This window comes from Rana temporaria, chromosome 12 (assembly GCF_905171775.1).
Source record: "Rana temporaria chromosome 12, aRanTem1.1, whole genome shotgun sequence".
NCBI lineage: Eukaryota > Metazoa > Chordata > Amphibia > Anura > Ranidae > Rana > Rana temporaria.
The window spans coordinates 31,661,446-31,683,668 of NC_053500.1; the positions used below are offsets into that span (position 1 = coordinate 31,661,446).

General features: G+C 42.7%; 1 protein-coding gene and 1 long non-coding RNA gene across 2 annotated transcripts in view; one reads left to right on the forward strand and one right to left on the reverse strand.

Annotated features, from left to right (window-relative positions):
• The window catches only part of ADAM11 (ADAM metallopeptidase domain 11), a 79,316-nt gene that overhangs the window by 55,324 nt on the left and 1,769 nt on the right, over positions 1 to 22,223 (forward strand). The window contains exons 17-26 of the mRNA XM_040331241.1: positions 1,347 to 1,442; positions 2,017 to 2,097; positions 3,980 to 4,030; positions 6,873 to 6,936; positions 8,992 to 9,091; positions 10,231 to 10,350; positions 11,093 to 11,261; positions 12,885 to 12,999; positions 15,084 to 15,174; positions 20,797 to 20,814. Of these exons, the coding sequence (XP_040187175.1) occupies positions 1,347 to 1,442; positions 2,017 to 2,097; positions 3,980 to 4,030; positions 6,873 to 6,936; positions 8,992 to 9,091; positions 10,231 to 10,350; positions 11,093 to 11,261; positions 12,885 to 12,999; positions 15,084 to 15,174; positions 20,797 to 20,814 (905 nt within the window). The remainder of the gene's footprint in view (positions 1 to 1,346; positions 1,443 to 2,016; positions 2,098 to 3,979; positions 4,031 to 6,872; positions 6,937 to 8,991; positions 9,092 to 10,230; positions 10,351 to 11,092; positions 11,262 to 12,884; positions 13,000 to 15,083; positions 15,175 to 20,796; positions 20,815 to 22,223) is intronic.
• The window catches only part of LOC120919197, a 32,244-nt gene continuing 18,997 nt past the window's right edge, over positions 8,977 to 22,223 (reverse strand). The window contains exons 4-5 of the long non-coding RNA XR_005744530.1: positions 15,268 to 15,382; positions 8,977 to 9,049 (exon numbers count right to left, since the gene is read on the reverse strand). This is a non-coding gene — a long non-coding RNA (uncharacterized LOC120919197). The remainder of the gene's footprint in view (positions 9,050 to 15,267; positions 15,383 to 22,223) is intronic.

A 22,223-nucleotide genomic window follows, 5' to 3' on the forward strand; every position in this document is an offset into this window, starting at 1 on the left:
AATTCCTTGGACTTCATGGCTTGGTTTGTGCTCTGACGCGTACCGTTAACTGTGGGACATTATATAGACAGGTGTGTGGCTTTCCAAATCATGTCCAATCAACTGAATTTATCACAGATGGACTCCAATCAAGTTGTAGAAACATCTCAAGGATGATCAGTTGAAACAGGATGCACCTGAGCTCAATTTTAAATGTCATGGCAAAGGCTGTGAAGACTGACTTACATGTGATTTTTTTTTCTTTTTTCTTATATTATTATTTAATAAATTTGCAAAGATTTCACACAAACTTCTTTCACATTGACATTATGGGGTATTGTTTGTAGAATTTTTAGGAAAATGAAATTAATCCATTTTGGAATAAGGCTGTAACATAACAAAATGTGGAAAAAGTGCAGTACTGTGAATATTTTCTTATGTACTGTATGTATGTATATACATATATAAATTCTCCAGGCATGAAAACAGAATGCCAGACCTACATCATCCCACAATAGGATTTTTAAGTCCATGTATATCATTCTTTTAGGGGCCATCCGTGAATAAGGAGCTTAAACCCAGAGCCATGTCTCCTCACTAAATAAAACTGTATCACCTCGGTCAGCCAATTCAAGAATAGGATTCATGTCTCTGCTCTTCAGAATTCCCCCCCCCTGATTTGTATGACATATAAATGTTATGATGTGTTTTTTTTTTGAAAAGAAAAATATTTTGCTAAACCACAAAGAGTGTGGAGTTGTAGAATTAAAGCGGAGTTCCACCTAAAAATGGAACTTCCGCTTAACCCACTCCTCGCCCCCCTTACATGCCACATTTGGCATGTAATTTTTTTGGGGGGGGAGTGGGGGCTTCAGGAGAAGGGGACTTCCTGTCCCACTTCCTCCTTCCGCCCAGGGGCTGGAAAGGCGATTAGCTTAATCGCCTTCTTGCAGCCCCTCCCTGTAGGCAAGCGCCTGTCCAATCGGACGGCGCAGTGCCGCTCGCGCAGTGGGTGCCCGGCCGTGAAGCCGAAAGCTGTCACTGCCGGGTGCCCACACTAGGAATGAAGACGCCGGCCGGCGAGGGGGGGCGAGGAGCGGAGCCCCAGCCGGCGCGTCGCTGGAACCGTGGAGCAGGTAAGTGTCTGTTTATTAAAACCATCCCTGGGGTGAAAAGCAGTACAGCAATAAAAGGCTATAGATCAAAGGAAATTGTTGTTGTTTTGGAGGAAGGCAGTGCAGAAGATTCATTCGCATAACATGTCCAGCTTTTTGGCTCCTGTTGGAATTTCTCTGTAAGTAGTTTATGTTGTGTTGGGAGTATTCTAGCTCTATACTCATGACTTCTGTCTGAATTGTGGATTGCAGGAATGTAACAGAACTGGAGCTGGAAACTGCTGCAAGAAGTGTACACTCAGCCATGATGCCATGTGTAGTGATGGTCTGTGCTGCCGCCGCTGTCGGGTAAGGAGATTGGGTCAGACCCTTTTATACAAATTACTTCCACCGAGTAGCCGTGCAGATTGTAGCTGTGACCAGTAGTTGTGTTTTTCTTTCCTTAATATTTACCGACGGAGCCACCAATGAGTTGTAACACCACGTAAAGGTTCGTGCAGAGATGTGGGTCATGCTTTCTGCCGTTCTGCAAGGGTTCTCATGTACATTAGCGGTAATGCCGGCTTACATTCCCCCTGCTATTTCTCATGGCTGAGGCAGAATAAGGAGAATTCCGCTAATGCGGCCATGCGATATGTCAAATCACCCTGGCCCAAGGGAATGCACGTGAAGAGTTGCCACAACTTTTCTGACACCATGGATCTTGAGGTCTAATGGGATAGAGGTTGAGCTATAATTTAATCTTGCCTCTTTATATTTCAACTCCACCTGCCATGTATACGTGTGCTGCATCCTCATCCTCCCTTCCTCTTTCCCTCAGAATTCCAGAAATATACCCGTGTTACACTGTAATAAAATCAACGCTTTGTAAAGTTTTTGTTATGATGACATCAGTGTGTATTGTCTGTTCATATTTTCACAGCATGAGCCTCGGGGGACCGTCTGTCGGGAGTCAGTTAATGAATGTGACGTGCAAGAAACTTGTCCAGGAGACTCCAGTGTGGTAAGGGGTTTGTCTAATGAATCCTGGTGACTTTGTCTTTCCACCTCTGGAGAGCAGCTTGAAGAATGGCCAAGCTGTTCTCTAGACGTTTGTGGAATATATTGCACACATTTCTGGATCTATTGTTACGTGAACCACTTATGAACAGGTTTTGCTTTATTACAAATGGCTCAACTTCCCTGATATAAAGATTGAAGCCATACCCTTACACCCATCCGAATAAGAGCACCACTAAGGCACACTCCTTGGAAAAGATGATAGCAGCCGGGTATAGATTAGTCTCAAAGGCAAGGGAGTCGAGCAACAAAGTGAAACCAGTTTCATAAGGGCACACAGGAGGGTTTTATGGGTTCGTAACAATAACGGCAGACACCTTGTGGTGGCTGAATTTAGACAGGACTTCCCCTTTTAACCTCTTCCTGCTGGATGTGCGCATATATGTGACCTTTCAGAAGGTGGGCTTTATTTATTTTTAGTTTTCAGAGCTTTATTGAACCATATTTTTTATTTTTAATGATACAAACTTAATCACATATAAACAAATCAGTTGGACTTTAACACTGAGAGGCCACATGTATGGGAGTCCTAATGTAAACATTTCTCTGCTGCTCCCAGCACAGTAAGAGTCGGTTCACACTAGGGCGACACGACTTCCAGCGCGACTTTCAGAGGCGACTCCGACACGACTTGAGCATGAACCACAGGGCGATCTGGGGCGATTTACAACACGACTTGAAGTCGTCTCCAGGACAGGAGACTTTCCAGTGGCCAATCAAACAACAATCAGCTCTAGGGGAGGGAGGGGGAGGGAGGGGTTTGCCTGAGAAATGTATGTTATCTTCCTGGAAATTCGCTTCAGTTAAGACAGTGATCGGACTTGGAGGCGACTTCCATTGAAATCAATGGGTACAAATCGCCTACAAGTCGGATTGAAGTAGTACAGGAACTTCTTTTGAAGTCGGAGCGACTCAAGTCGTGTGTATGAACACCGCTCCCATTCACTTGCATTGTTTTTCTCAACAGCGTGAATTGGGACGACTTCAAGTCGGATCCCAAGTCGCCCCAGTGTGAACCGGCTCTTACCGGCAGGTTATGGAAAGCTCCCGATGCCTACTTGCGATTGGGAGCTTTCCGATCATGTGACCGCCAATCACAGCAGTCACATGATCAGAATTCCCGCCTCCCAGCATTTGAAACTTCTTAAAGGGCTGGGAGGTTTGAAGGGGTTAAAATGAATTTACACCAAAATACAAAACATGTAATATATTGCAGCTTAATATTCCTTAGATGGGGTTCAACCTGGCCGGACTTTCTTTATATTATTATAAAGGATTTATATAGCGCCAACAGTTTGCGCAGTGCTTAACAAAGTGAAGGCGCACATTACAATTTGATACAAGAGGAATCAGAAGGCCCTGCTCATTAGAGCTTACAATCTAAAATACTTCAAACATGTCTGCCTTTATCTCCATTATAAAGAGGATGGAAAATTGGTAATTTACAGAAGAAAGAGAACATGGTCTTTGCTTTCAGCTCAGTTCAGGCATTTTCTGTACTTGCTGAAATAGTTCTTCTGAAAAAGAAAAACACATTGAAGGGTAAACTACAATATACTAAAGAAAATTAGACAAAACTGTTAAACGAGAACTTGTATTGAGAGAAAAATGTTGCCTGCAATTGCTGATCTCCCAAAATGCTAATCTTTGGGTCAGACTGAAGTTAAAGCTTCTGATTGGTATACTTGTTTCTCCATACAGGTTTTATTTTATTGGTCTCAACAGCTTTTACATTAGACATTATAATGTTTCTCTTTAGATTAGAAATCCTTTTCATTCATTGTGAGATTTCTACTAATGATCATTATGTATCTTTGTCTGCACAGTGCCCACCCAATCTCCACAAACAGGACGGATACTTCTGTGATGATGAGCAGGTGAAGGACAACAACTCTGTCAGTGTGTTTATAACCAGCTGTGTCTGTGTCACTTTTTTTTTTAACCACTTAAGCCCCGGACCATATTGCTGCCTAAAGACCCAAGGGGTTTTTACAGTTCGGGACTGCGTCGCTTTAACAGACAATTGCGCGGTTGTGCGACGTGGCTCCCAAACAAAATTGGCGTCCTTTTTTCCCCACAAATAGAGCTTTCTTTTGGTGGTATTTTATCACCTCTGCGGTTTTTATTTTTTGCGCTATAAACAAAAATAGAGCGACAATTTTGAAAAAAATGCAATATTTTTTACTTTTTGCTGTAATAAATATCCCCCAAAAACATATATAATTTTTTTTTTTTCCTCAGTTTAGGCCGATACGTATTCTTCTACCTATTTTTGGTAAAAAAAATCGCAATAATCGTTTATCGGTTGGTTTGCGCAAAATTTATAGCGTTTACAAAATAGGGGATAGTTTTTTTGCATTTTTATTATTTATTTATTTTTTTACTACTAATGTCGGCGATCAGTGATTTTTTTCGTGACTGCGACATTATGGCGGACACTTCGGACAATTTTGACACATTTTTGGGACTATTGTCATTTTCACAGCAGAAAATGCATTTAAATTGCATTCTTTATTGTGAAAATTACAGTTGCAGTTTGGGAGTTAAACACAGGGGGCACTGTAACATTTAGTGTTCACTTTGTGAGTGTTTACAACTGTAGGGGGGTGTGGCTGTAGGTCTGACGTCATCGATCGAGTCTCCCTATAAAAGGGATGACACGATCGATGCAGCCGCCACAGGGAAGCCGTGTTTACATATGGCTCTCCCCGTTCTTCAGCTCCGGGGAGCGATCGCGACGGAGCGGCTATAAACTAATAGTCGCGCCGTCGTCCCGGATCGCTCCCCGCGGGTATCCGACCGCCGCATGTAGCGGGGGGATCCCGATCGGACCCCCGACCCGCGGAAAGGCGGGGACGTACATGTACGCCCATATGCCTGTACGTGCCATTCTGTGGACATACATTTACATGCGGCGGTCGGCAAGTGGTTAATGCCATAATGCGAAAGCACAACTCTGACCCTTGTTATAATATCGGTATTTTAACCACTTCAGACCCGGAAGCTTTAGCTGCCCAATGACCGGGCCATTTTTTGCGATTCAGCACTGCGTCGCTTTAACTGGCAATTGCGCGGTCGTGCGATGTGGCACCCAAACAAAATTTATGTCCTTTTTTTCCCCACAAATAGAGCTTACTTTTGGTGGTATTTGATCACCTCTGTGGTTTATATTTCTTGCGCTATAAACAAAAAAAGAGCGTCAATTTTGAAAAAAAAAGCAATAGTTTTTACTTTTTGCTATAATAAATATCCCCAAAAAATATATATATTTTTTCCCCTCAGTTTAGGCCGATATGTATTCTTCTACATATTTTTGGTAAAAAATAAAATAAAATGCAATACGCAAAAGTTATAGCTTCTAAAATAAGGGATAGAATTATGACATTTTTATTATTGGTAATGGCGGCGATCTGCGACATTATGGCAGACAGATCGGACACTTTTGGGACCATTGTCATTTATACAGCGATTAGTGCTATACAAATGCACTGATTACTGTGTAAATGACACTGGCAGGGAAGGGGTTAAACACTAGGGGCGATGACTGGGTTAAATGTGTCCTAGGGATTGATTCTAACTGGGGGAGGGGGGGGGCTGGGCTACCAGTGACACGACAGTGATCATTGCTCCCGATGACAGGGAGCAGTAGATAACTGTCCTGTCACCAGGCAGAAAAGGGAAATGCCTTGTTTGCATAGGCATCTCCCTGTTCTGCAGCTCCGTGACAAGATCGTGGGACACTGGTGGACATTGAGTCCGCGGGTCCCACGGGCATGGAGCTTGCGGCGGCAAATTCAAAGCAACGTACAGGTATGTTGCTTTGCGCAGCCTTGCCATTCTGCAGACGTAGATCATCTTTGGGCAGTCGGCAAGTGGTTAAAAATACGTTTTTAAAGCCTAAAAAATATTTACCTGCTGAGGTGTCCAATCACCTGAAGGTAGTGGCATGTAACCCATGGTCTATGGACTACAAGTCCTGTACTGTACAGTTTAAGGTGCTTCTAAAGGCAAAATATTTTTTTACCTTTTACTGCATTCCCTACATTAAGGTAAGAAACGTCCCAGTCGTTTTCCCCACCTTCCCTAAACACTTACCCGAGTCCTCACTTAATCCAGTGCTTTGCCCGTCTGCAGCGGCTCGCGCCCTCTCAGGAAGCCTTTCTTGGATATGTGATGTAGGAAGGCACCTGCAGAGCCAGGCTCGCTCCTCACTACTGACAGTGTGGCCTGCACTATGCCCATTTGTGATATTCCTAGGAAGATCAGGCAGATATATTTTTTTCTTCATCTGTCTAGAGTTCTGTTTTAATGTACAATACCATATAATGCTCTCACTCACCAGAAGCCCATTACGTTGGAGACATTTCCCAACATGCATCACAGACTCTGGATCGGCAGTTTAGTGTAATGCCTCGTACAGACAGTCCGACCGGCTTTTTTTTTTTAGAAAGTCCGGCCGTGTGTAGTCTCCATCTGACTTTTTTTGTTGGAAGTCCGACTGACCTTAGAGAACGTGTTCTCTATCTTTCCGACGGACTCACGGCGGACTTTTGCATGGTCAAAAGTCCGACCGTGTGTACGAGGCGTAACCGTTCTTTGTGTTTCTGGTCAGTTATTTAGACACAATGGGAATGCACATCGTTGTACTTTTAACCTAAAACAATAAAGATGAGCTTGGATAAACATTTTTACTTATCATAAAATATATTTGTCCAACAGGGCCGATGTTATGGAGGCCGATGCAAGACCAGAGATCGTCAGTGCAATACAGTGTGGGGACGCAGTGAGTGTCATATCATTTACTAGAGACATACATGTGGAACTTCATCCAAAATTAATGTTTCGGTTTTGTGTGGAGTAGGGCAGAATTCAATTCTTTACACTTTTGGGACATCTGCTACAATCCTAAGCATGGCTGTGATAATCAATGGGTGTGACCGGTCATGATTTCTAGACACTCCCGGGAATTTAAGGAATCTACTTCTGCAGGTCTCCCTGGAGGATAGGCAGAGTCTGGCCAGTCAACCCAGGAGAGGCAGGGGGATGCTCTTAGCGCAAGTTATACAGGCTACAGTTTACACCCCCTTCCCGCCATTTCTGCTTTCTTGTGAAAATGCTTGTTGCCTGACCCCAACATTCAGCAAACATTAGCAACACATAACTTGTATAGTAACACTAAGGCCTCATGTACACTGCTGCTGGTAAACAGACGTTAAGGAGCAGTTGGGCTTTTTTTTTTTTAAGCTGCCCCTGAACTCTCCTTTATGTTCTCTTATCGGTACATGTACACAGGGTCATTTCTAGGCAATTGAGTTTAGAAGCATTTTTTGGAATGCGAAAAATGTGTTCAGGACAGATGTTCAGAGGCATTTAGCATTTCAAATGCCTGAAACGGCTTGTAAACGTGGCAACTTGCGTTTAGCCGATTTTCGTTTACAGGTGTTTTCAAATTTTGGCTATTTGAAGAAAAAAATAAAAGTTCAATTTTTTTTTTTTAAACTCTTCTAAAAGCAAATCTGGCAAAACTGACGTTTTTAAATGTCGGTTACTATCTGTCAAGTTAAATCGTTCAGGAGAAGTTGTAAAAGTGTCCGTGTACATGAATCCTTAAAGGGGTTGTAAAGGTAAAAAAAAAAATTCCCTAAATAGCTTCCTTTACCTTAGTGCAGTCCTCCTTCACTTACCTCATCCCATTTTGCTTTTAAATGTCCTTATTTCTTCTGAGAAATCCTCACTTCCTGTTCTTCTGTCTGTAACTCCACACAGTAATGCGAGGCTTTCTCCTTGGTGTGGAGTGTTGTGCTCGCCCCCCTCCCTTGGACTACAGGCGTTGAGGGGGAATCTGCCAGTAGGGAAGACAATCCTCTAAGATGGGATAGCCCAGCTTTTTTGAGTGATCGCCTCTCACTTCCTGCTGTGTCTCTGGGACAGAGATGCAGCAAGTTAAGGATAAATGCACCAATACTACATGGATAGAAAAAAAATTATAAAAATAAATAAATTGGGTCCCCTGGGGTGCATAGCAGCGCAATTTTATGACCGATGTGCCCAGTGGATCAGAGCATTTGGTATATCGTAGCAATCATGTGGTTACAATAAAAGCAAAGCTGTTGTGAATGACTTCCAGTCATGATAATTTTGCTTACTATTGTGGTTCTGTGATTGGCCCACAGCTATCACATGGTACCTGGGCCAATCGCAGCACCCTGTGCTTGGCTGTAGTTAATCACAGCATCACAAATAGTAAGCAAGCCGTCCTGAATGGAAGCCATTCATGAGTTAGCTGTTGCTTATAAAAGTGGTCCCCCCCCCCCCCCCCCCCCGAGTAGTAAAGTGTCACTATGGTGACACTGAACTACTCTGATTACAGTATGTAAATAGTTTAAAAAAAAACTAAGATTTTTTTTTTTTACATACAGTGACTAGTCATTATACCTGATCGCCATCACACCAGTCACATGATGACACTGTAGTGCACTGGTAAATAATATACACATTTTGGTTATTTTTTTTTACCAAAGAAATGTGGCAGAATACATTTTGGCCTAAATCCAAAATTTATGAGGAAAAGTTTATTTGCAAAAGTTTATGACAAACTATGATTGTAAATGTCTGGGTGGCCCATCCGATGCCTGGTGACTATCCAGAAAATATCAGTATAAGCCATTGTGTCTGCAGTTGGTCAAGGTTGGGTGGTCAATTAAGCTACTGACATTTTGAGACCCAACATAATTGGAGAGAACGCCGCATTAGGGTTTCTATAAACGGAGAGCGATGGCCCTTGGGTAAAAATACCCAGGAGTAGAGAGAGCTGATAACTGTACCTGTGCTATTCCAGGTGCGTCTGACCGGCTTTGCTATGAAAAGTTAAACATTGAAGGGACGGAGAAGGGGAACTGTGGGAAAGATGGAGATAAATGGATTCAATGCAGCAAACAGTAAGTACAAAAATATATTATCTGCATAGCTACTTTTACTTGTAGTGGTGCTCTTGTAGCGTTGACCTCACATAACGGCCTATCTTTGTACAGATTTTGGTTTAGTAAGGGGAGACTATAGGATATTTTTCAGGAGTACAAATTTGAAGTTCATTTGCAACATCCCCCCCCCCCCCCCCCTAAAAACATTTTGCTTTCATACCTGTATTTGTTTGCTGTTCATATCTTTTTAATTCTTTATTTAAAAAGTATGCAAAACAACACATTATTATGACATCACCTCATGTTATTGTTTTGATTATTTTACTCCATATACAATTTTGTAATTGCTCCACCTAGTGGTCATCTGTATATGAGGGAATGCAGCTATTGCAATACCTTTGGGTAGTCTAAAGCTGACCATATACTTGGAGATTTTCAAACAAGCGTTTCATATGAAAAGTATTATTAGTACAGTCAATGACATGGTAAATGAAAATTAAGAATGTGTTTTTTTTTTTTTTTTTTTTAAGTTTACTTTTAACATATTTGATTTCAGAGTGAATGGACTTTCCCTGATACTAAACTAAATTTTCCTATCGCTGTGGTTCAAATCTAATGTAAATTTGATCCCACCAAGTATTATTGGCTTTCATCGTGCGTCCATTGTTTTCAGTTGGGCCCCTTTTACATTTCCGCACTGTTGTTTTGCCGTAGTGTGCCTGTGGTTTTTGTGTGGGTTACCCACAGTGTCCCATAGACTTCTATTATGTCCCATATTTCTGGAGAGTATTCTGAAAGTGCACCAAAATTTCTGCACGCTGCAACGAAAGAGGAAGTGGAGGGAAATCTCCTAATGCAGACACAGACCATGAAGTAAAGACCCGATCATGCTATACACCTTTCTCCACGGTCTAAAACTACAAGTGAGCTTTTTTATATCCAAAACAAAAACACAGTAAATAGGCTTCAGGTTCCCAGTAATAAGGCTGTGGTAGTATATTGTGCAGTAAGTGAAAGCGACTATCATCCTACTGCTGCAGTCAGAATCGGACATCACTTCTGATTTGCTGCTGTGGCTTACTACTCTTCATCTGTCATATTAAATGGCCCCTTGTCTATAAAACATCAGGTGACCCTTCCATGTGTTTGTTTACTAGAGATGTGCTGTGCGGCTACCTCCTATGCTCCAATATCTCCGGAAGCCCAAAGATTGGAGAGCTGTTCGGTGACATCACCAGTATGACCTTCTACTACCATAACCGATATCTGGACTGCAGGTAGGACTCCGGCTCATTGACAACACTTCTACATTGGGGAAGGAATTATGGATTGCTTTGGTTCCATGACAGTAAAGACTTGTCTAAAATAGAAGGGGTGTGCCGCTGCGGCCATAATGAACACACAAAAAACACCTAAATGATGATATCTCAGGAAACAGAAGGGTGGATGTACAGTAGGGTGGGAAACGAGTCACCAAGTCCTAGTTTAGCTGGATAGGGCTGTAGGAAGTTCCCTACTAATATTATCACTGCTCTGATGAGATTGATTTACCTCTGCAATTCTGTGACTAGCAAACCCCACAGGACATAATGTATTAAAGTGTACCTGTAACAAAACAGGGCATTTTACAAAGAAGACATTTAATTGTATAAGGAAATCTTGACCCTTTTTTTTGTGAAAGCCAAACTTGGCCTTGCCACTGCCATCTTCTGAGCCTTTTGAGTTGTTGGTTTTTAGGAATAGATGGCAATGGTGACCCATAGAGGTGTGTAGGAGTGTCACCTGTACAGGAAAAGTAGCGGTTTCAGTATACTGTCGGGTACCTGTGGATTAAAAACAGAACTGATGCATTTTGTGATGCACTTGTCACAACTTTTCTCCATAACAGACATCGGGGCCAGTTTTCCCATAGATGAGTTGCTTTGGCGGTCAACATGTAAGAAATGTGTGGTTGGGGGAATAAGTTTCTGTATATTTCTGATTGACTGCTTAATTCTATTCTGTGTTTTGGTATTACAGAGGGGGTCAGGTGATGCTGCCAGATGACTCAGGTTTGGGTTATGTAGAGGACGGGACGCCATGTGGACCCAACATGATGTGCCTAGATCGGAAGTGCCTACCGGCAACCACATTCAACTTCAGCACATGTCCAAGCAGTGGGAGGGGAGAGGTGTGCTCTAGCCATGGGGTAGGTGCTAAAGTGTCAATGTGTTATGGAGAAAACAAATTGTGTAACCCAACAACAGAACATGTGTGTTTTTTTTTTTTTTTTTAATACACTGTAATTTGAAGATTCCATTTTGGTGATCTAGAATGGTATTTATCAGAAGCCTATGTTATATAGGAAAAATCAAACTTGCCTCTGCAGCCTTGGCATGCTGTGGTTAAAGTGAAACTATGCCCACCAACACGATCGGATTTCCATCGGACAAATCCATGGAATTTTGTGCGAAGGGCGTTGGCCGTGAACTTGGTATGCATACAGAGGGCAGAACTTTTTCAGCCAACATTTGTTGTTGAAAAATCCGTCTTAACAGTTTCCCAAAAGGGAGCTCAAGTTGAAATGTTATTAAATCCTTAACCACGTGCTTACTGGGCACTATGCCCAGGCGAATTTTCCGCTTTCGGCACTGTCACGGTTTGGACGCAGTCGTTGTGACGTGGCTCCCAAACAAAATTTATCCCTTTTCCCCACAAATAGAGCTTTCTTTTGGTAGTATTTGATCACCTCTGCGGGGTTTTTTTTGCGCTATAAACAAAAAAAGAGCGACAATTTTGAAAAAAAAAAAACACAATGTTTTTTAATTTTTGCTATAATACATATCCAATTTAAAAAAATAAACGATTTTTTTCTCAGTTTAGGCCGATACGTATTCTTCTACATATTGGTAAAAAAAAAAAAAAAAAAATCGCAATAAGCGTATAGTGATTGGTTTGCGCAAACGTTATAGTGCCTACAAAATAGGGCATAGAATTATGACCCTTTTGACATATTTTTGGGACCATTCACATTTATACAGCGAGCAGTGCTATAAATATACATTGATTACTGTATAAATGTGACTGGCAGGGAAGGGGTTAACACAAGGAGTGATCAAGGGGTTAAATGTGTTCCCTAGGTGATTCTTAATGTGGGGGGAGGGGACTGACTGGGGGAGGTGACCGATGGTTGTCTCTATGTACAAGGGACACACCATCGGTCTCCTCTCTCCCTGACAGAACGTGGATCTGTATGTTTACACACACAGATCCACGTCCCGGGCTTTGACTGCCGATCGCAGGTGCCAGACATCGCGGCCACCTGGCACGCGCATCGGCACCTGAGTGATGCGGCAGGCACGTGCACACCCCCAGCGGCGGGAGGCCAGAGGCCGTATATCGACGGCCTCCCGGCATTTTAGAGTCACCTTGTGGCTGTAAAAAGTCAATGGCCGGATGGGAAGTGGTTAATCAAAACATACCAATTTTTGTTTTCAGCAATGTTTTCATTTACATTTTGCATACTAAATGCATGCTCAGTGTACGCTACATTCAATGCATGCTTCTGTCAGCTTCCAACCAAACTCAAATGGCTGGTCTCATGTGCAGCACCACAACTACAGATCTAAGAAATCCGTTAACATTGCATCATCCTCAGCTACAAAAGGATTGGAGGGTTTAGTTTAATGCTAACCCAATTAAGGCTTCAAAATCTCCCCTTCTGTGGACTTCACTCCTGGCTAGTCACATGTCACACCTGTACATTCTCTTATGATCCCTATGCTTTGTTATTGGCAACTTTAAAGGACTTTTCTTCTTCTTCTGTTTGCAGGTTTGCAGTAATGAGGGGAAATGCATCTGTCATTTAGACTGGACTGGGAAGGACTGTAGTGTTTTCGATCCTCTTCCTGTTCCTAAAGTCACCGGGCTGGTGGACAAATATAAAGGTACAGACTTGGCTCTATCTTCACATAACAAGCTGATTGATCTGCTAATATTTGCTCCTGTTTATGCTCTAAGTTTTGCATTTATTTATTGGTTATAAATGGCATTATACGTCATCAGTTCTGCTGATGTGTCAACTGTATCTTATCGGATTACTGCTAAAATGACACTGCAAATAGCTATTAGGTCCAGATGAACTGACCACTGTAAAGGTGCTTGTATTCTTTGAAGCAAACCATTCACAGTCTGGGCCAATTTAAACTAATAGACAAAAAATGTAGCGCTAAAGATACAATGTAAGATACCAGGTAAGGCACCAACATTAATTAGTGCATGTGCACATATCAGATGACTTTTAAATAGTCAAAAAATAAAGTTCCAAAAAAAAAGAACATAACCAAGTCTTCTTTTTTTATGGAACTTTATTTTTTAACTATTTAAAAGTCATCTGATATGTGCACATGCACTAATTAATGTTGGTGCCTTACCTGGTATCTTACATTGTATCTTTAGCGCTACATTTTTTGTCTATCTTTAAGCTTTGTTTGTATGTAGCGGCTTATTTTTTATTTTTTGTTTAAAGTTAGCGCAGTTTTTTTCTTTATTTTGCAATTTAAACTAAGCCCATGGTAAAGAAAATACATAAGCAGCAAAACCTGTATGTCAAAGCAACTAAGATCCGGAGCTATAGACTGAAATATACAAATTTGTATCTTGTCCTGTAAAGTTGAGCTCAATCTCACCACTTCCTCCTTTTGAAAGCAGCCTATTGGTCAATAAGGCCACTCCAATCAGACTGAAGAGCCAATAATGGGGCTTTAGAGTCAGAGAGAGCAACTTCAAGCGTTACAGGAAAAGTTGAGGCTTGCACACAAGATCAGCTGCTTGGATCTCTGGATCTACTTCTAGGTTTAACAAGCAGTGTTTGCTCCCGGTATCTCTCCGCTTTTGTATTTCTCCATCACTCACTCTGTTTGAATTGTACAGCTTTATCTTAAAGCACAGCTGTCGGGTACAGTTAAAAATTAGTGCAACACCCCTACTACATAGCAGGCACCATCTGGGACTATATGACGGTGGTTCTCAACCCTGTCCTCAAGTTCCCCCAACAGGCCATGTTTGCAGATTTTGCTTTATCTTGCACAGGTGCTTTACATTGGAGTCGGTGGCTTGGTATGTTGGACAGCTGTTTTATCTAAGAGAAATTCCCAAAACATGGCCGGTTTGGGGGTACTTGAGGACAGGGTTGAGAACCACTGCTACATGATACCTTCAACATTCTATGCTACCAGACTTTTCTTGGAGTTGGTATTTTACTGGGGCAATGCAACCCCCCATTTTCCCAAGTGACCTGGCTATACATTGGGTAGAGAAATTAAAATCAAATTTTGTTGCTTTGCAGCTTGAAATGAAGAAACACAGTTTTTGTTTTATCCAGCAGTATTTACTCAGTGCAACTTATAACATCCAAGTGAAAAATATAACGCCAACATATCAGAAAAAAAAAATATCAGATTTGGAAAAAGGATCCCCCCACCTCCTAAAAATGACTTTCAACTGTTCACAGTTAAATATTAAATGGCTTTGTGTGCCACTGAGAAGGTGATCTGTAAACTTAATCAGGTGTAGCCAGTCCTTTTTAGGAGGGGGGTGGTCCTTTTTCCAACTCTGTGATTTTGTTTTTGATTTTTTTTTTTCCCTGACATGTTGGCGTTATATCTTTTACTTGGAGGTTATAAGAGTAAATACAGCTGAATAAAACAAAAATCGTGTCTGTCTGTATTTTTAGGCTGAAAAGCAACAAAATGTGATTATTTTAAAGGGGGATGGTTTTTTGTACATTGCTCAGACTAAGCACTTCATACTTTAGATGGCATGGAGTAAATTTGCCTCATTCTAGATTTTTAAGCTTTGATGAAAGGTGTCCTTTATAAAAGAATTTGACCAGTTATAAAGCATGGATTTAGAGTGTTACTGAACCCAGTAATATGCAGAGACTGAAGGGAGTTCAAGTGAAATCTGTTGGCTGTGTACTACACTTTGTAAATCATTGATAACCCGCATGACTTGTATATATTTACTACAGGTCCGAGTGGCACAAACATCATCATTGGGTCCATTGCAGGAGCTGTGCTCATTGCTGCCATTGTACTGGGGGGAACAGGCTGGGGATTCAAGTAAGTGGCAGACTGATTTGACTATTTATTGTAAGTTAAACTGGTAATGTAAGTGAAATGCAGCAACACAGATGTGATTGCACATACAGTTACCTGCAAGTCTTTTCTTCAGCACTTGGGGAACTCCAGAGCTGTGATTGATAACTTATGATTGAATCTTAACCGTCAATCAAAATCAACTTCCCCATATGTGACACATTAATGATTCCTATTGGAAGAGATTGAACAGAATAGAAATAAAATGTATCAATGCCACCATTATTATTTAAAAGTAGGGCTGTGGAAATTAAAGATTAATTCCTCGATTTAATCGTTAATTTTTTGGATCAATCAAAATTATTTTGATTGGTACTAGTGGTGCAACGGATCGTAAATGATCCAAACTGGTCACCATATGCGGATCGGTACACCACGTGATCCTAGGGTGACCACATTTCCAAACTACCATTCAGGGACACCCTCCCTTGCCAAAAATCCACTTGTGCTGTAACGAATCACAGCACAGTGATTGGACACAAGAGGCGAGATTTATGATTTCTCCAATCACAAGCAGGGGACAGAGATTGTGCTCTTCCAGGCATTCCCGGCCAGGAAAAGTATTGTTAGTGAGTAAAGCGGTGATGTAGCTCCCGGAGCAGCGGCCATCTTGGTCCACCCGGCGGTGGCCTAGGTGAGCCTAGAGCGGCGCGCTGACATTATCTCCCGGCCTCAACTGCTTGTGTTTGGCCGGCTTCTCTGGTAAGACTAAGCAAGCACTAATCTTCCTATACAGCAGTGGTTCTCAACCTGGGGGTCGGGACCCCCTCGGGGGTCAAATGACGATTTGCCAGGGGTCCCCGTATCCTGGGCTGTTCCTGAAGCCCGCACCACTCTACCAGCCTTTTCGCAGCTGCCCAGCATGGCTGTTCCTGGAGCAGGTGGCCGCCCACTTAGCCTCATTGCAGCCGCCCATTCAGTTCATGGCATGGCTGGGGGGCAGACACTAGAGGTCAGCTGACTGGTGAGGAATATGAAGTGGGAGGGGCTGGAGGAGACCCTATCTCCTGATTTCGGCATAGGTGTCACTGCTACGAGACACCACAAAGTCAGAGATACAGTGAGTAACACTACCTGTGATTATAGTTGCCATTAAAAGAGCCCACTACAGTTCTCAGATCAGCAGATGACCTTGATTAAGAGCACCAAAGTTGGCTGATGAGAAGCCCCCGCTGCACTGCCACTCATCCCATTTCCCGCACTCCCCACCAAAGAGTAAGAGAATGAATAAAGAATACATGAAAAGAAGGGGAGAAACAAAGAAAAAGGAAGAGAAAGAATAAGAGAAAAAACAAGAAATACGGTTAGAGAGCGAGGGATGGGGGGAAAAAAACAAGAAATTAGGATAGAGAGAGATAAAAGGGAAAAAATAGAGAACAAAGAGAGAGTGATACATCCTAAAATGTACCATAAGTGGAAGGGACTCAGGGAGCGATAAATGTCCGTGGGTTTGGGGGCGCAAATTACTTGACTTGCCTTGGGTGCTGACAACCCACGCTACAAAAATAATTTTACTTTTGGGGGTCCCCACAACTTTAGACGTTTTATCAAGGGGTCACGGCACTAGAAGGTTGAGAACCACTGCTATACAGTGAGGGAGATGTGGATCATATTACAGTGGGGAGATAGATGTCTGTGGATATTACAGTGGGGACTATATATGGTGGCGATTCGAAAAATGTATGTATGTTATAATTGATTAAAAAAAAAAAATAGATTAAATCGAACACGAAAATTTTAATCAGTAACAGTCCTATTTATAACCACCACTGGCTAAGGCAGGCCATAGCCTGTGCAAATTTGGACGTTTACCCCATGAAAACACAGGGAATCCCTCCTGTTGTATAAAGGCCTCTACTTTTTCCTTGGCTCCAAGATCCACTATCTCTTTCCCAACAGCATTAGACTGTGTAAGGACCCATGACAGATTACCACCAGCCATATTAGTTAAGCCTGCATCACATGCCTGTAGCATTTGGCTGCTATGCAATGTCTGAAAAAAATCTGGTGATACAGTAATTGTTCTGAGACGCTGAATGGTAGATGACCCCGTCACACCTAAACTCCCACATCATAGCCTGCCAGCACTGTCCTGATAACAGACAGGAAAGGGGCAACAAAATAAAAGTATTTGTAAATCCAATCACTGAGCTCTCATATAAGCCTGAACATGTTTGGCATTTCAAAAATTATTTTTAGTATTTTTTTTTTTTTTTTTAAATGTGCAGCTTTATTAAAACACCTAGTAATGGTCCAATGCATGCATCCTTGTTCTGGCACTTTCTGTCATAAAGGGGCAATGCGCAGTCCCTGTCTCCCAGTTGGTCTCTTGTGTTGTCACCATGTCACATGGGGCTCTCCCGACAGAGACTACAGGTGGCTGTGCCAACACTTTACACAGCCACGGTCCACTGTTATCACTATCAGGAATCAATAACAAAATGCTATGCATCTATCACCGCCATGCATATAGACAGGAAAAGGCTACAGGGAGAAGAACAGCAGCACTGAGGTGCATCAAAGTTTAAAACTGTGCTAAAATACTGTGTGCTCTATACTTTACTGTGGCACACAGCACACTTATGCAGAGAGATGTACACTCTGAAATATTTTTCGTTATATTCAGTATCTCGCAAAAGTGAGTACACCCCTCACATTTTTGAAAATATATTTTATTCTATCTTTTCATGTGACAACACTGAAGAAATTACTCTTCTTTGCTACAATGTTGTGTAGTGAGTGTACAGCTTATATAACCGTGGAAATTTGCTGTCCACTCAAAATAACTCAACACACAGCCATTAACCACTTACCCCCCGGACCATATTGCTGCCCAAAGACCAGAGTACTTTTTGCGATTCGGGACTCTGTCGCTTTAACAGACAATTGCGCGGTCATGCGACGTGGCTCCCAAACAAAATTGGCGTCCTTTTTTTCCCACAAATAGAGCTTTCTTTTGGTGGTATTTGATCACCTCTGTGGTTTTTAGTTTTTTCGCTATAAACAAAAATAGAGCGACAATTTTGAAAAAAATGAATATTTTTTACATTTTGCTATAATAAATATCCCCCAAAAATATATAAAAAAAAAAATTTTTCCTCAGTTTAGGCCGATACGTTTTCTTCTACATATTTTTCGTAAAAAAAAAATCGCAATAAGCGTTTGATTGGTTTGCGCAAAAGTTATAGCGTTTACAAAATAGGGGGTAGTTTTATGTCATTTTTATTATATTTTTTTTTACTAGTAATGGCGGCGATCAGCGATTTTTTTTTTTCGGTACTGCGACATTATGGCGGACACTTTTGACACATTTTTGGGACCATTGGCATTTTTATAGCGATCAGTGCTATAAAAATGCATTGGATTACTATAAAAATGCCACTGGCAGTGAAGGGGTTAACACTAGGGGGCGGGGAAGGGGTTAAGTATGCCTGGGTGTGTTCTTACTGTGGGGGGGGGGGTGGCCTCAGCAGGGGAAACACTGATCCTCGGTTCATACATTGTATGAACCGAAGATCAGCATTTCCCCTGCTGACAGGACCGGGAGCTGTGTGTTTACACACACAGCTCCCGGTCCCCGCTCTGTACCGAGCGATCTGGTGTGCCCGGCGGCGATCACGCCCGCCAGGCACACGCACGGGAGTCGGGGGCGAGCGCGCGCCCCTAGTGGCGGCTGGGAGAGAGGACGTCATATTACGTGCTCTCGCCCAGCAGAGCCACCTTGTGGACGTATATCGACGGTGCGCGGTCGGCAAGTGGTTAATGTCTAAACCGCTGGCAACAAAAGTGAGTACACCCCTAAGTAAAAAAAATCCAAATTGGGCCCAATTAGCCATTTTCCCTCCCCGGTGTCATGTGACTCGTTAGTGTTACAAGGTCTCAGGTGTGATTGGGGAGCAGGTGTTTTACATTTTCTGTTATCACTCTCACACTGGAAGATCTGGGGATCTGAAAAAAAGGATTGGTGTGACCTAGGCTATAAGAAGATTGCAGAGACCCTGAAACTGAGCTGCAGCACGGTGGCCAAGACCATACAGCATTTTAACAGGTCAGGTTCCACTCAGAACAGGCCTCACCATGGTCGACCAAAGAAGTTGAGCGCACGTGCTTATCATATCCAGAGGTTGTCTTTGGGAAATAAATGTATGAGTAGTGCCAGCATTGCTGCAGAGGTTGGAGGGTCAGCCTGTCGGTGCTCAGACCATACACCGCACACTGTATCAAATTGGTTTGCATGGCTGTCGTCCCAGAAGGAAGCCTCTTCTAAAAATTATGCACAAGAAAGTCCACAAACAGTTTGCTGAAGACAAGCAGACTAAGGACACAGATTACTGGAACCATGTTCTGTGGTCTGATGAGACCAAGATAAACTTATTTGGTTCAGATGGTGTCAAGCGTGTGTGGAGGCAACCAGGTGAGGAGTACAAAGACAAGTGTGTCTTGCCTACAGTCAAGCATGATGGTGGGAGTGTCATGGTCTGGGGCTGCATGAGTGCTGCCGACACTGGGGAGATACATTTCATTGAATGCCAACATGTACTGCGATATACTGAAGCAGAGCATGATCCCCTCCCTTCGGAGACTGGGCCGCAGGGTAGTATTCCAACATAACGACCACAATCGCACCTCCTAGACGACCACTGCCTTGCTAAAGAAGCTGAGGGTAAAGGTGATGGACTGGCCAAGCATGTCTCCAGACCTAAACCCTATTGAGCATCTGTGGGGCATCCTCAAAACAGAAGGTGGAGGAGCGCAAGTTCTCTAACATCCACCTGCTCTGTGATGCCGTCATGGAGGAGGGGAAGAGGACTCCAGTGGCAACCTGTGAAGCTCTGGTTAACTCCATGCCCAAGAGGGTTAAGGCAGTGCTGGAAAATAATGGTGGCCACACAAAAAATATTGACACTTTGGGCCCAATTTGGACATTTTTACTTAGGGGTGTACTCACTTTTGTTGCCAGTGGTTTGGACATTATTGGCTGTGTGTTGAGTTATTTTGAGGGGACAGAAAAGTTACACTGTTATACAAGCTGTACACTCACTACACAGCATTGTAGCAAAGTGTCATTTCTTCAGTGTTGTCACATGAAAAGATGGAATAAAATATTTACAAAAATGTGAGGGGGTGTACTTACTTTTGTGAGATACTATGTGCATATAACGCACACTAATCAATGAGAAGCTGTGACTTTTTATACTGGTAGCCACACTTGCTTGCATACAGGGATGTATGTGTTCCCCTGAACACAGACAGTTTGCTCTTATGTGTGGTTACCAGTGTACAGCTGCAACCTTGTCATTGATTTGTACAAGTGGCTGGAACAATCACTTTCAGGAGCAGAAAATACCTTTTTTTTTTTTTTTTTTTTTTTTGTGTGTGTACGGAGATCTGCATCTATGTGAATAAGCCGTCCCATCCTTCACTTCTGGATGAACCCAGTACAGCCTCTACCTACTCTGACATAGTTTTTTTCTAAAGTGTTGTAGAATTATGTTTATATAGTGATCTTTCTAATGATGTTTAAAAGCTGCAATTTGTGTGATTTTAGAATTTAACGCATCTATTTTTCTGTTTTTACTTGGCAAGAAATATTCGGAGGGGAAGGTAAGAGATGCGTTTTCAGTTACACATTCTCATCTTTTTACACCTATATTATACAGTATTAATAAATAATTCAATTATTCTCAATACATTCAATAATTTAATTATTTTAAATTTTATATCCCCCCCCCCCCCCCCCCGCAGCAGACTAAACTGTCCAGGAAAATGGACAGTGGTGTGGACAAACTCTAAAGCTGGCCATACAATGATAGTTCATCCTGCAGATTCCTCCAGCTACACTTTACAATCTCCTGCTCATTTTGACGGCCAATCCTGCTGGCTGTCAAAATGCCCAAACAGAAGCTGCAGCTGCCACCAATTGGGCTGAAAAAGCCTCAGTCCGCCTTTTTCTCTGGGCTCCTTACTTACCTTAGATCGAAGCCCCCGAAGCTGTACTCTCCTCCGGCCGCAGACATTTCTTCACAGATACCTGGAATGTTACTTCTGGGTATTGCCGGAGCGGCGCTGACGTCACTCCGCTCATGTACGCGGGAGTCAGGAAATACGGCATTGCCGTTTTTTAAGAATGGGATTGTCAATGCAGCTGCGCAGTTGTCTACGGCGCGCATGCGCCATAGACAGTGGTGTATACCTTTTGGAAAATATCTCCTAAACTGTGTAGGTTTAGGAGATATTACAAACACCTACAGGTAAGCCTTAATCTAGGCTTACCTGTAACTTCATCCCTACCCCCTTCAAGTGAATGGGGTAAAAACAGGGTTCAACTACAAGGTTTTATCGCCCCCCCCAACTGTGAATGTAAGCAAGCCCTGTCCGAAACCTCCATCACAGTTGGTGCCCCTGGGTTGAGTGGCAAGCTGTATCTTTTTGATTTGGGGGGTGGGGTGCTGTCTGTATACGGACGAGGATCTTCAGTGAGCTCTGGGCAGTGTGCAGGCTCTATTGGGAGAGATGCCTGTGATGGCTGCTACAGAGGGACGATTGCTGCGTGGGGGAGCCTGGGCACCCTGCAAGTAATGTGGGGAAGATGTCCTGGGTACCCACACTAGAGTGCCCCTGTCAGAACAGTTACCGGAGCTAAGTGCTGGAACTTGTTTCGGCTCTGGGTTCAGCACAGATTTCTTGGGACGGAAGTACCAGGAGCCTCATAGCCCCACCCACCCGAGTGCCCTAATGGTCAGTCCACCCCTGGACCCCTCAGCTTAATTGAACAAGCTGAAGTTAGAAGCCGATTGGCTACCATGTACAGCTGCACCAGATTCTCGGTGCTCCAGTTTTAGTAACTTTCAATAGATGAACAGCTATGCAAAAAGTTTCAGTACACTAGTGATGTTTGCTTTAACTTTTAACACGTCTTTCTGAAAACCCTGTGGAACTTTTACATGATCAAGGTTATTAAAAGTGCTTTTACTTTATATTTTTTTTTAAACCTTGAAATAATTTGTTATCCT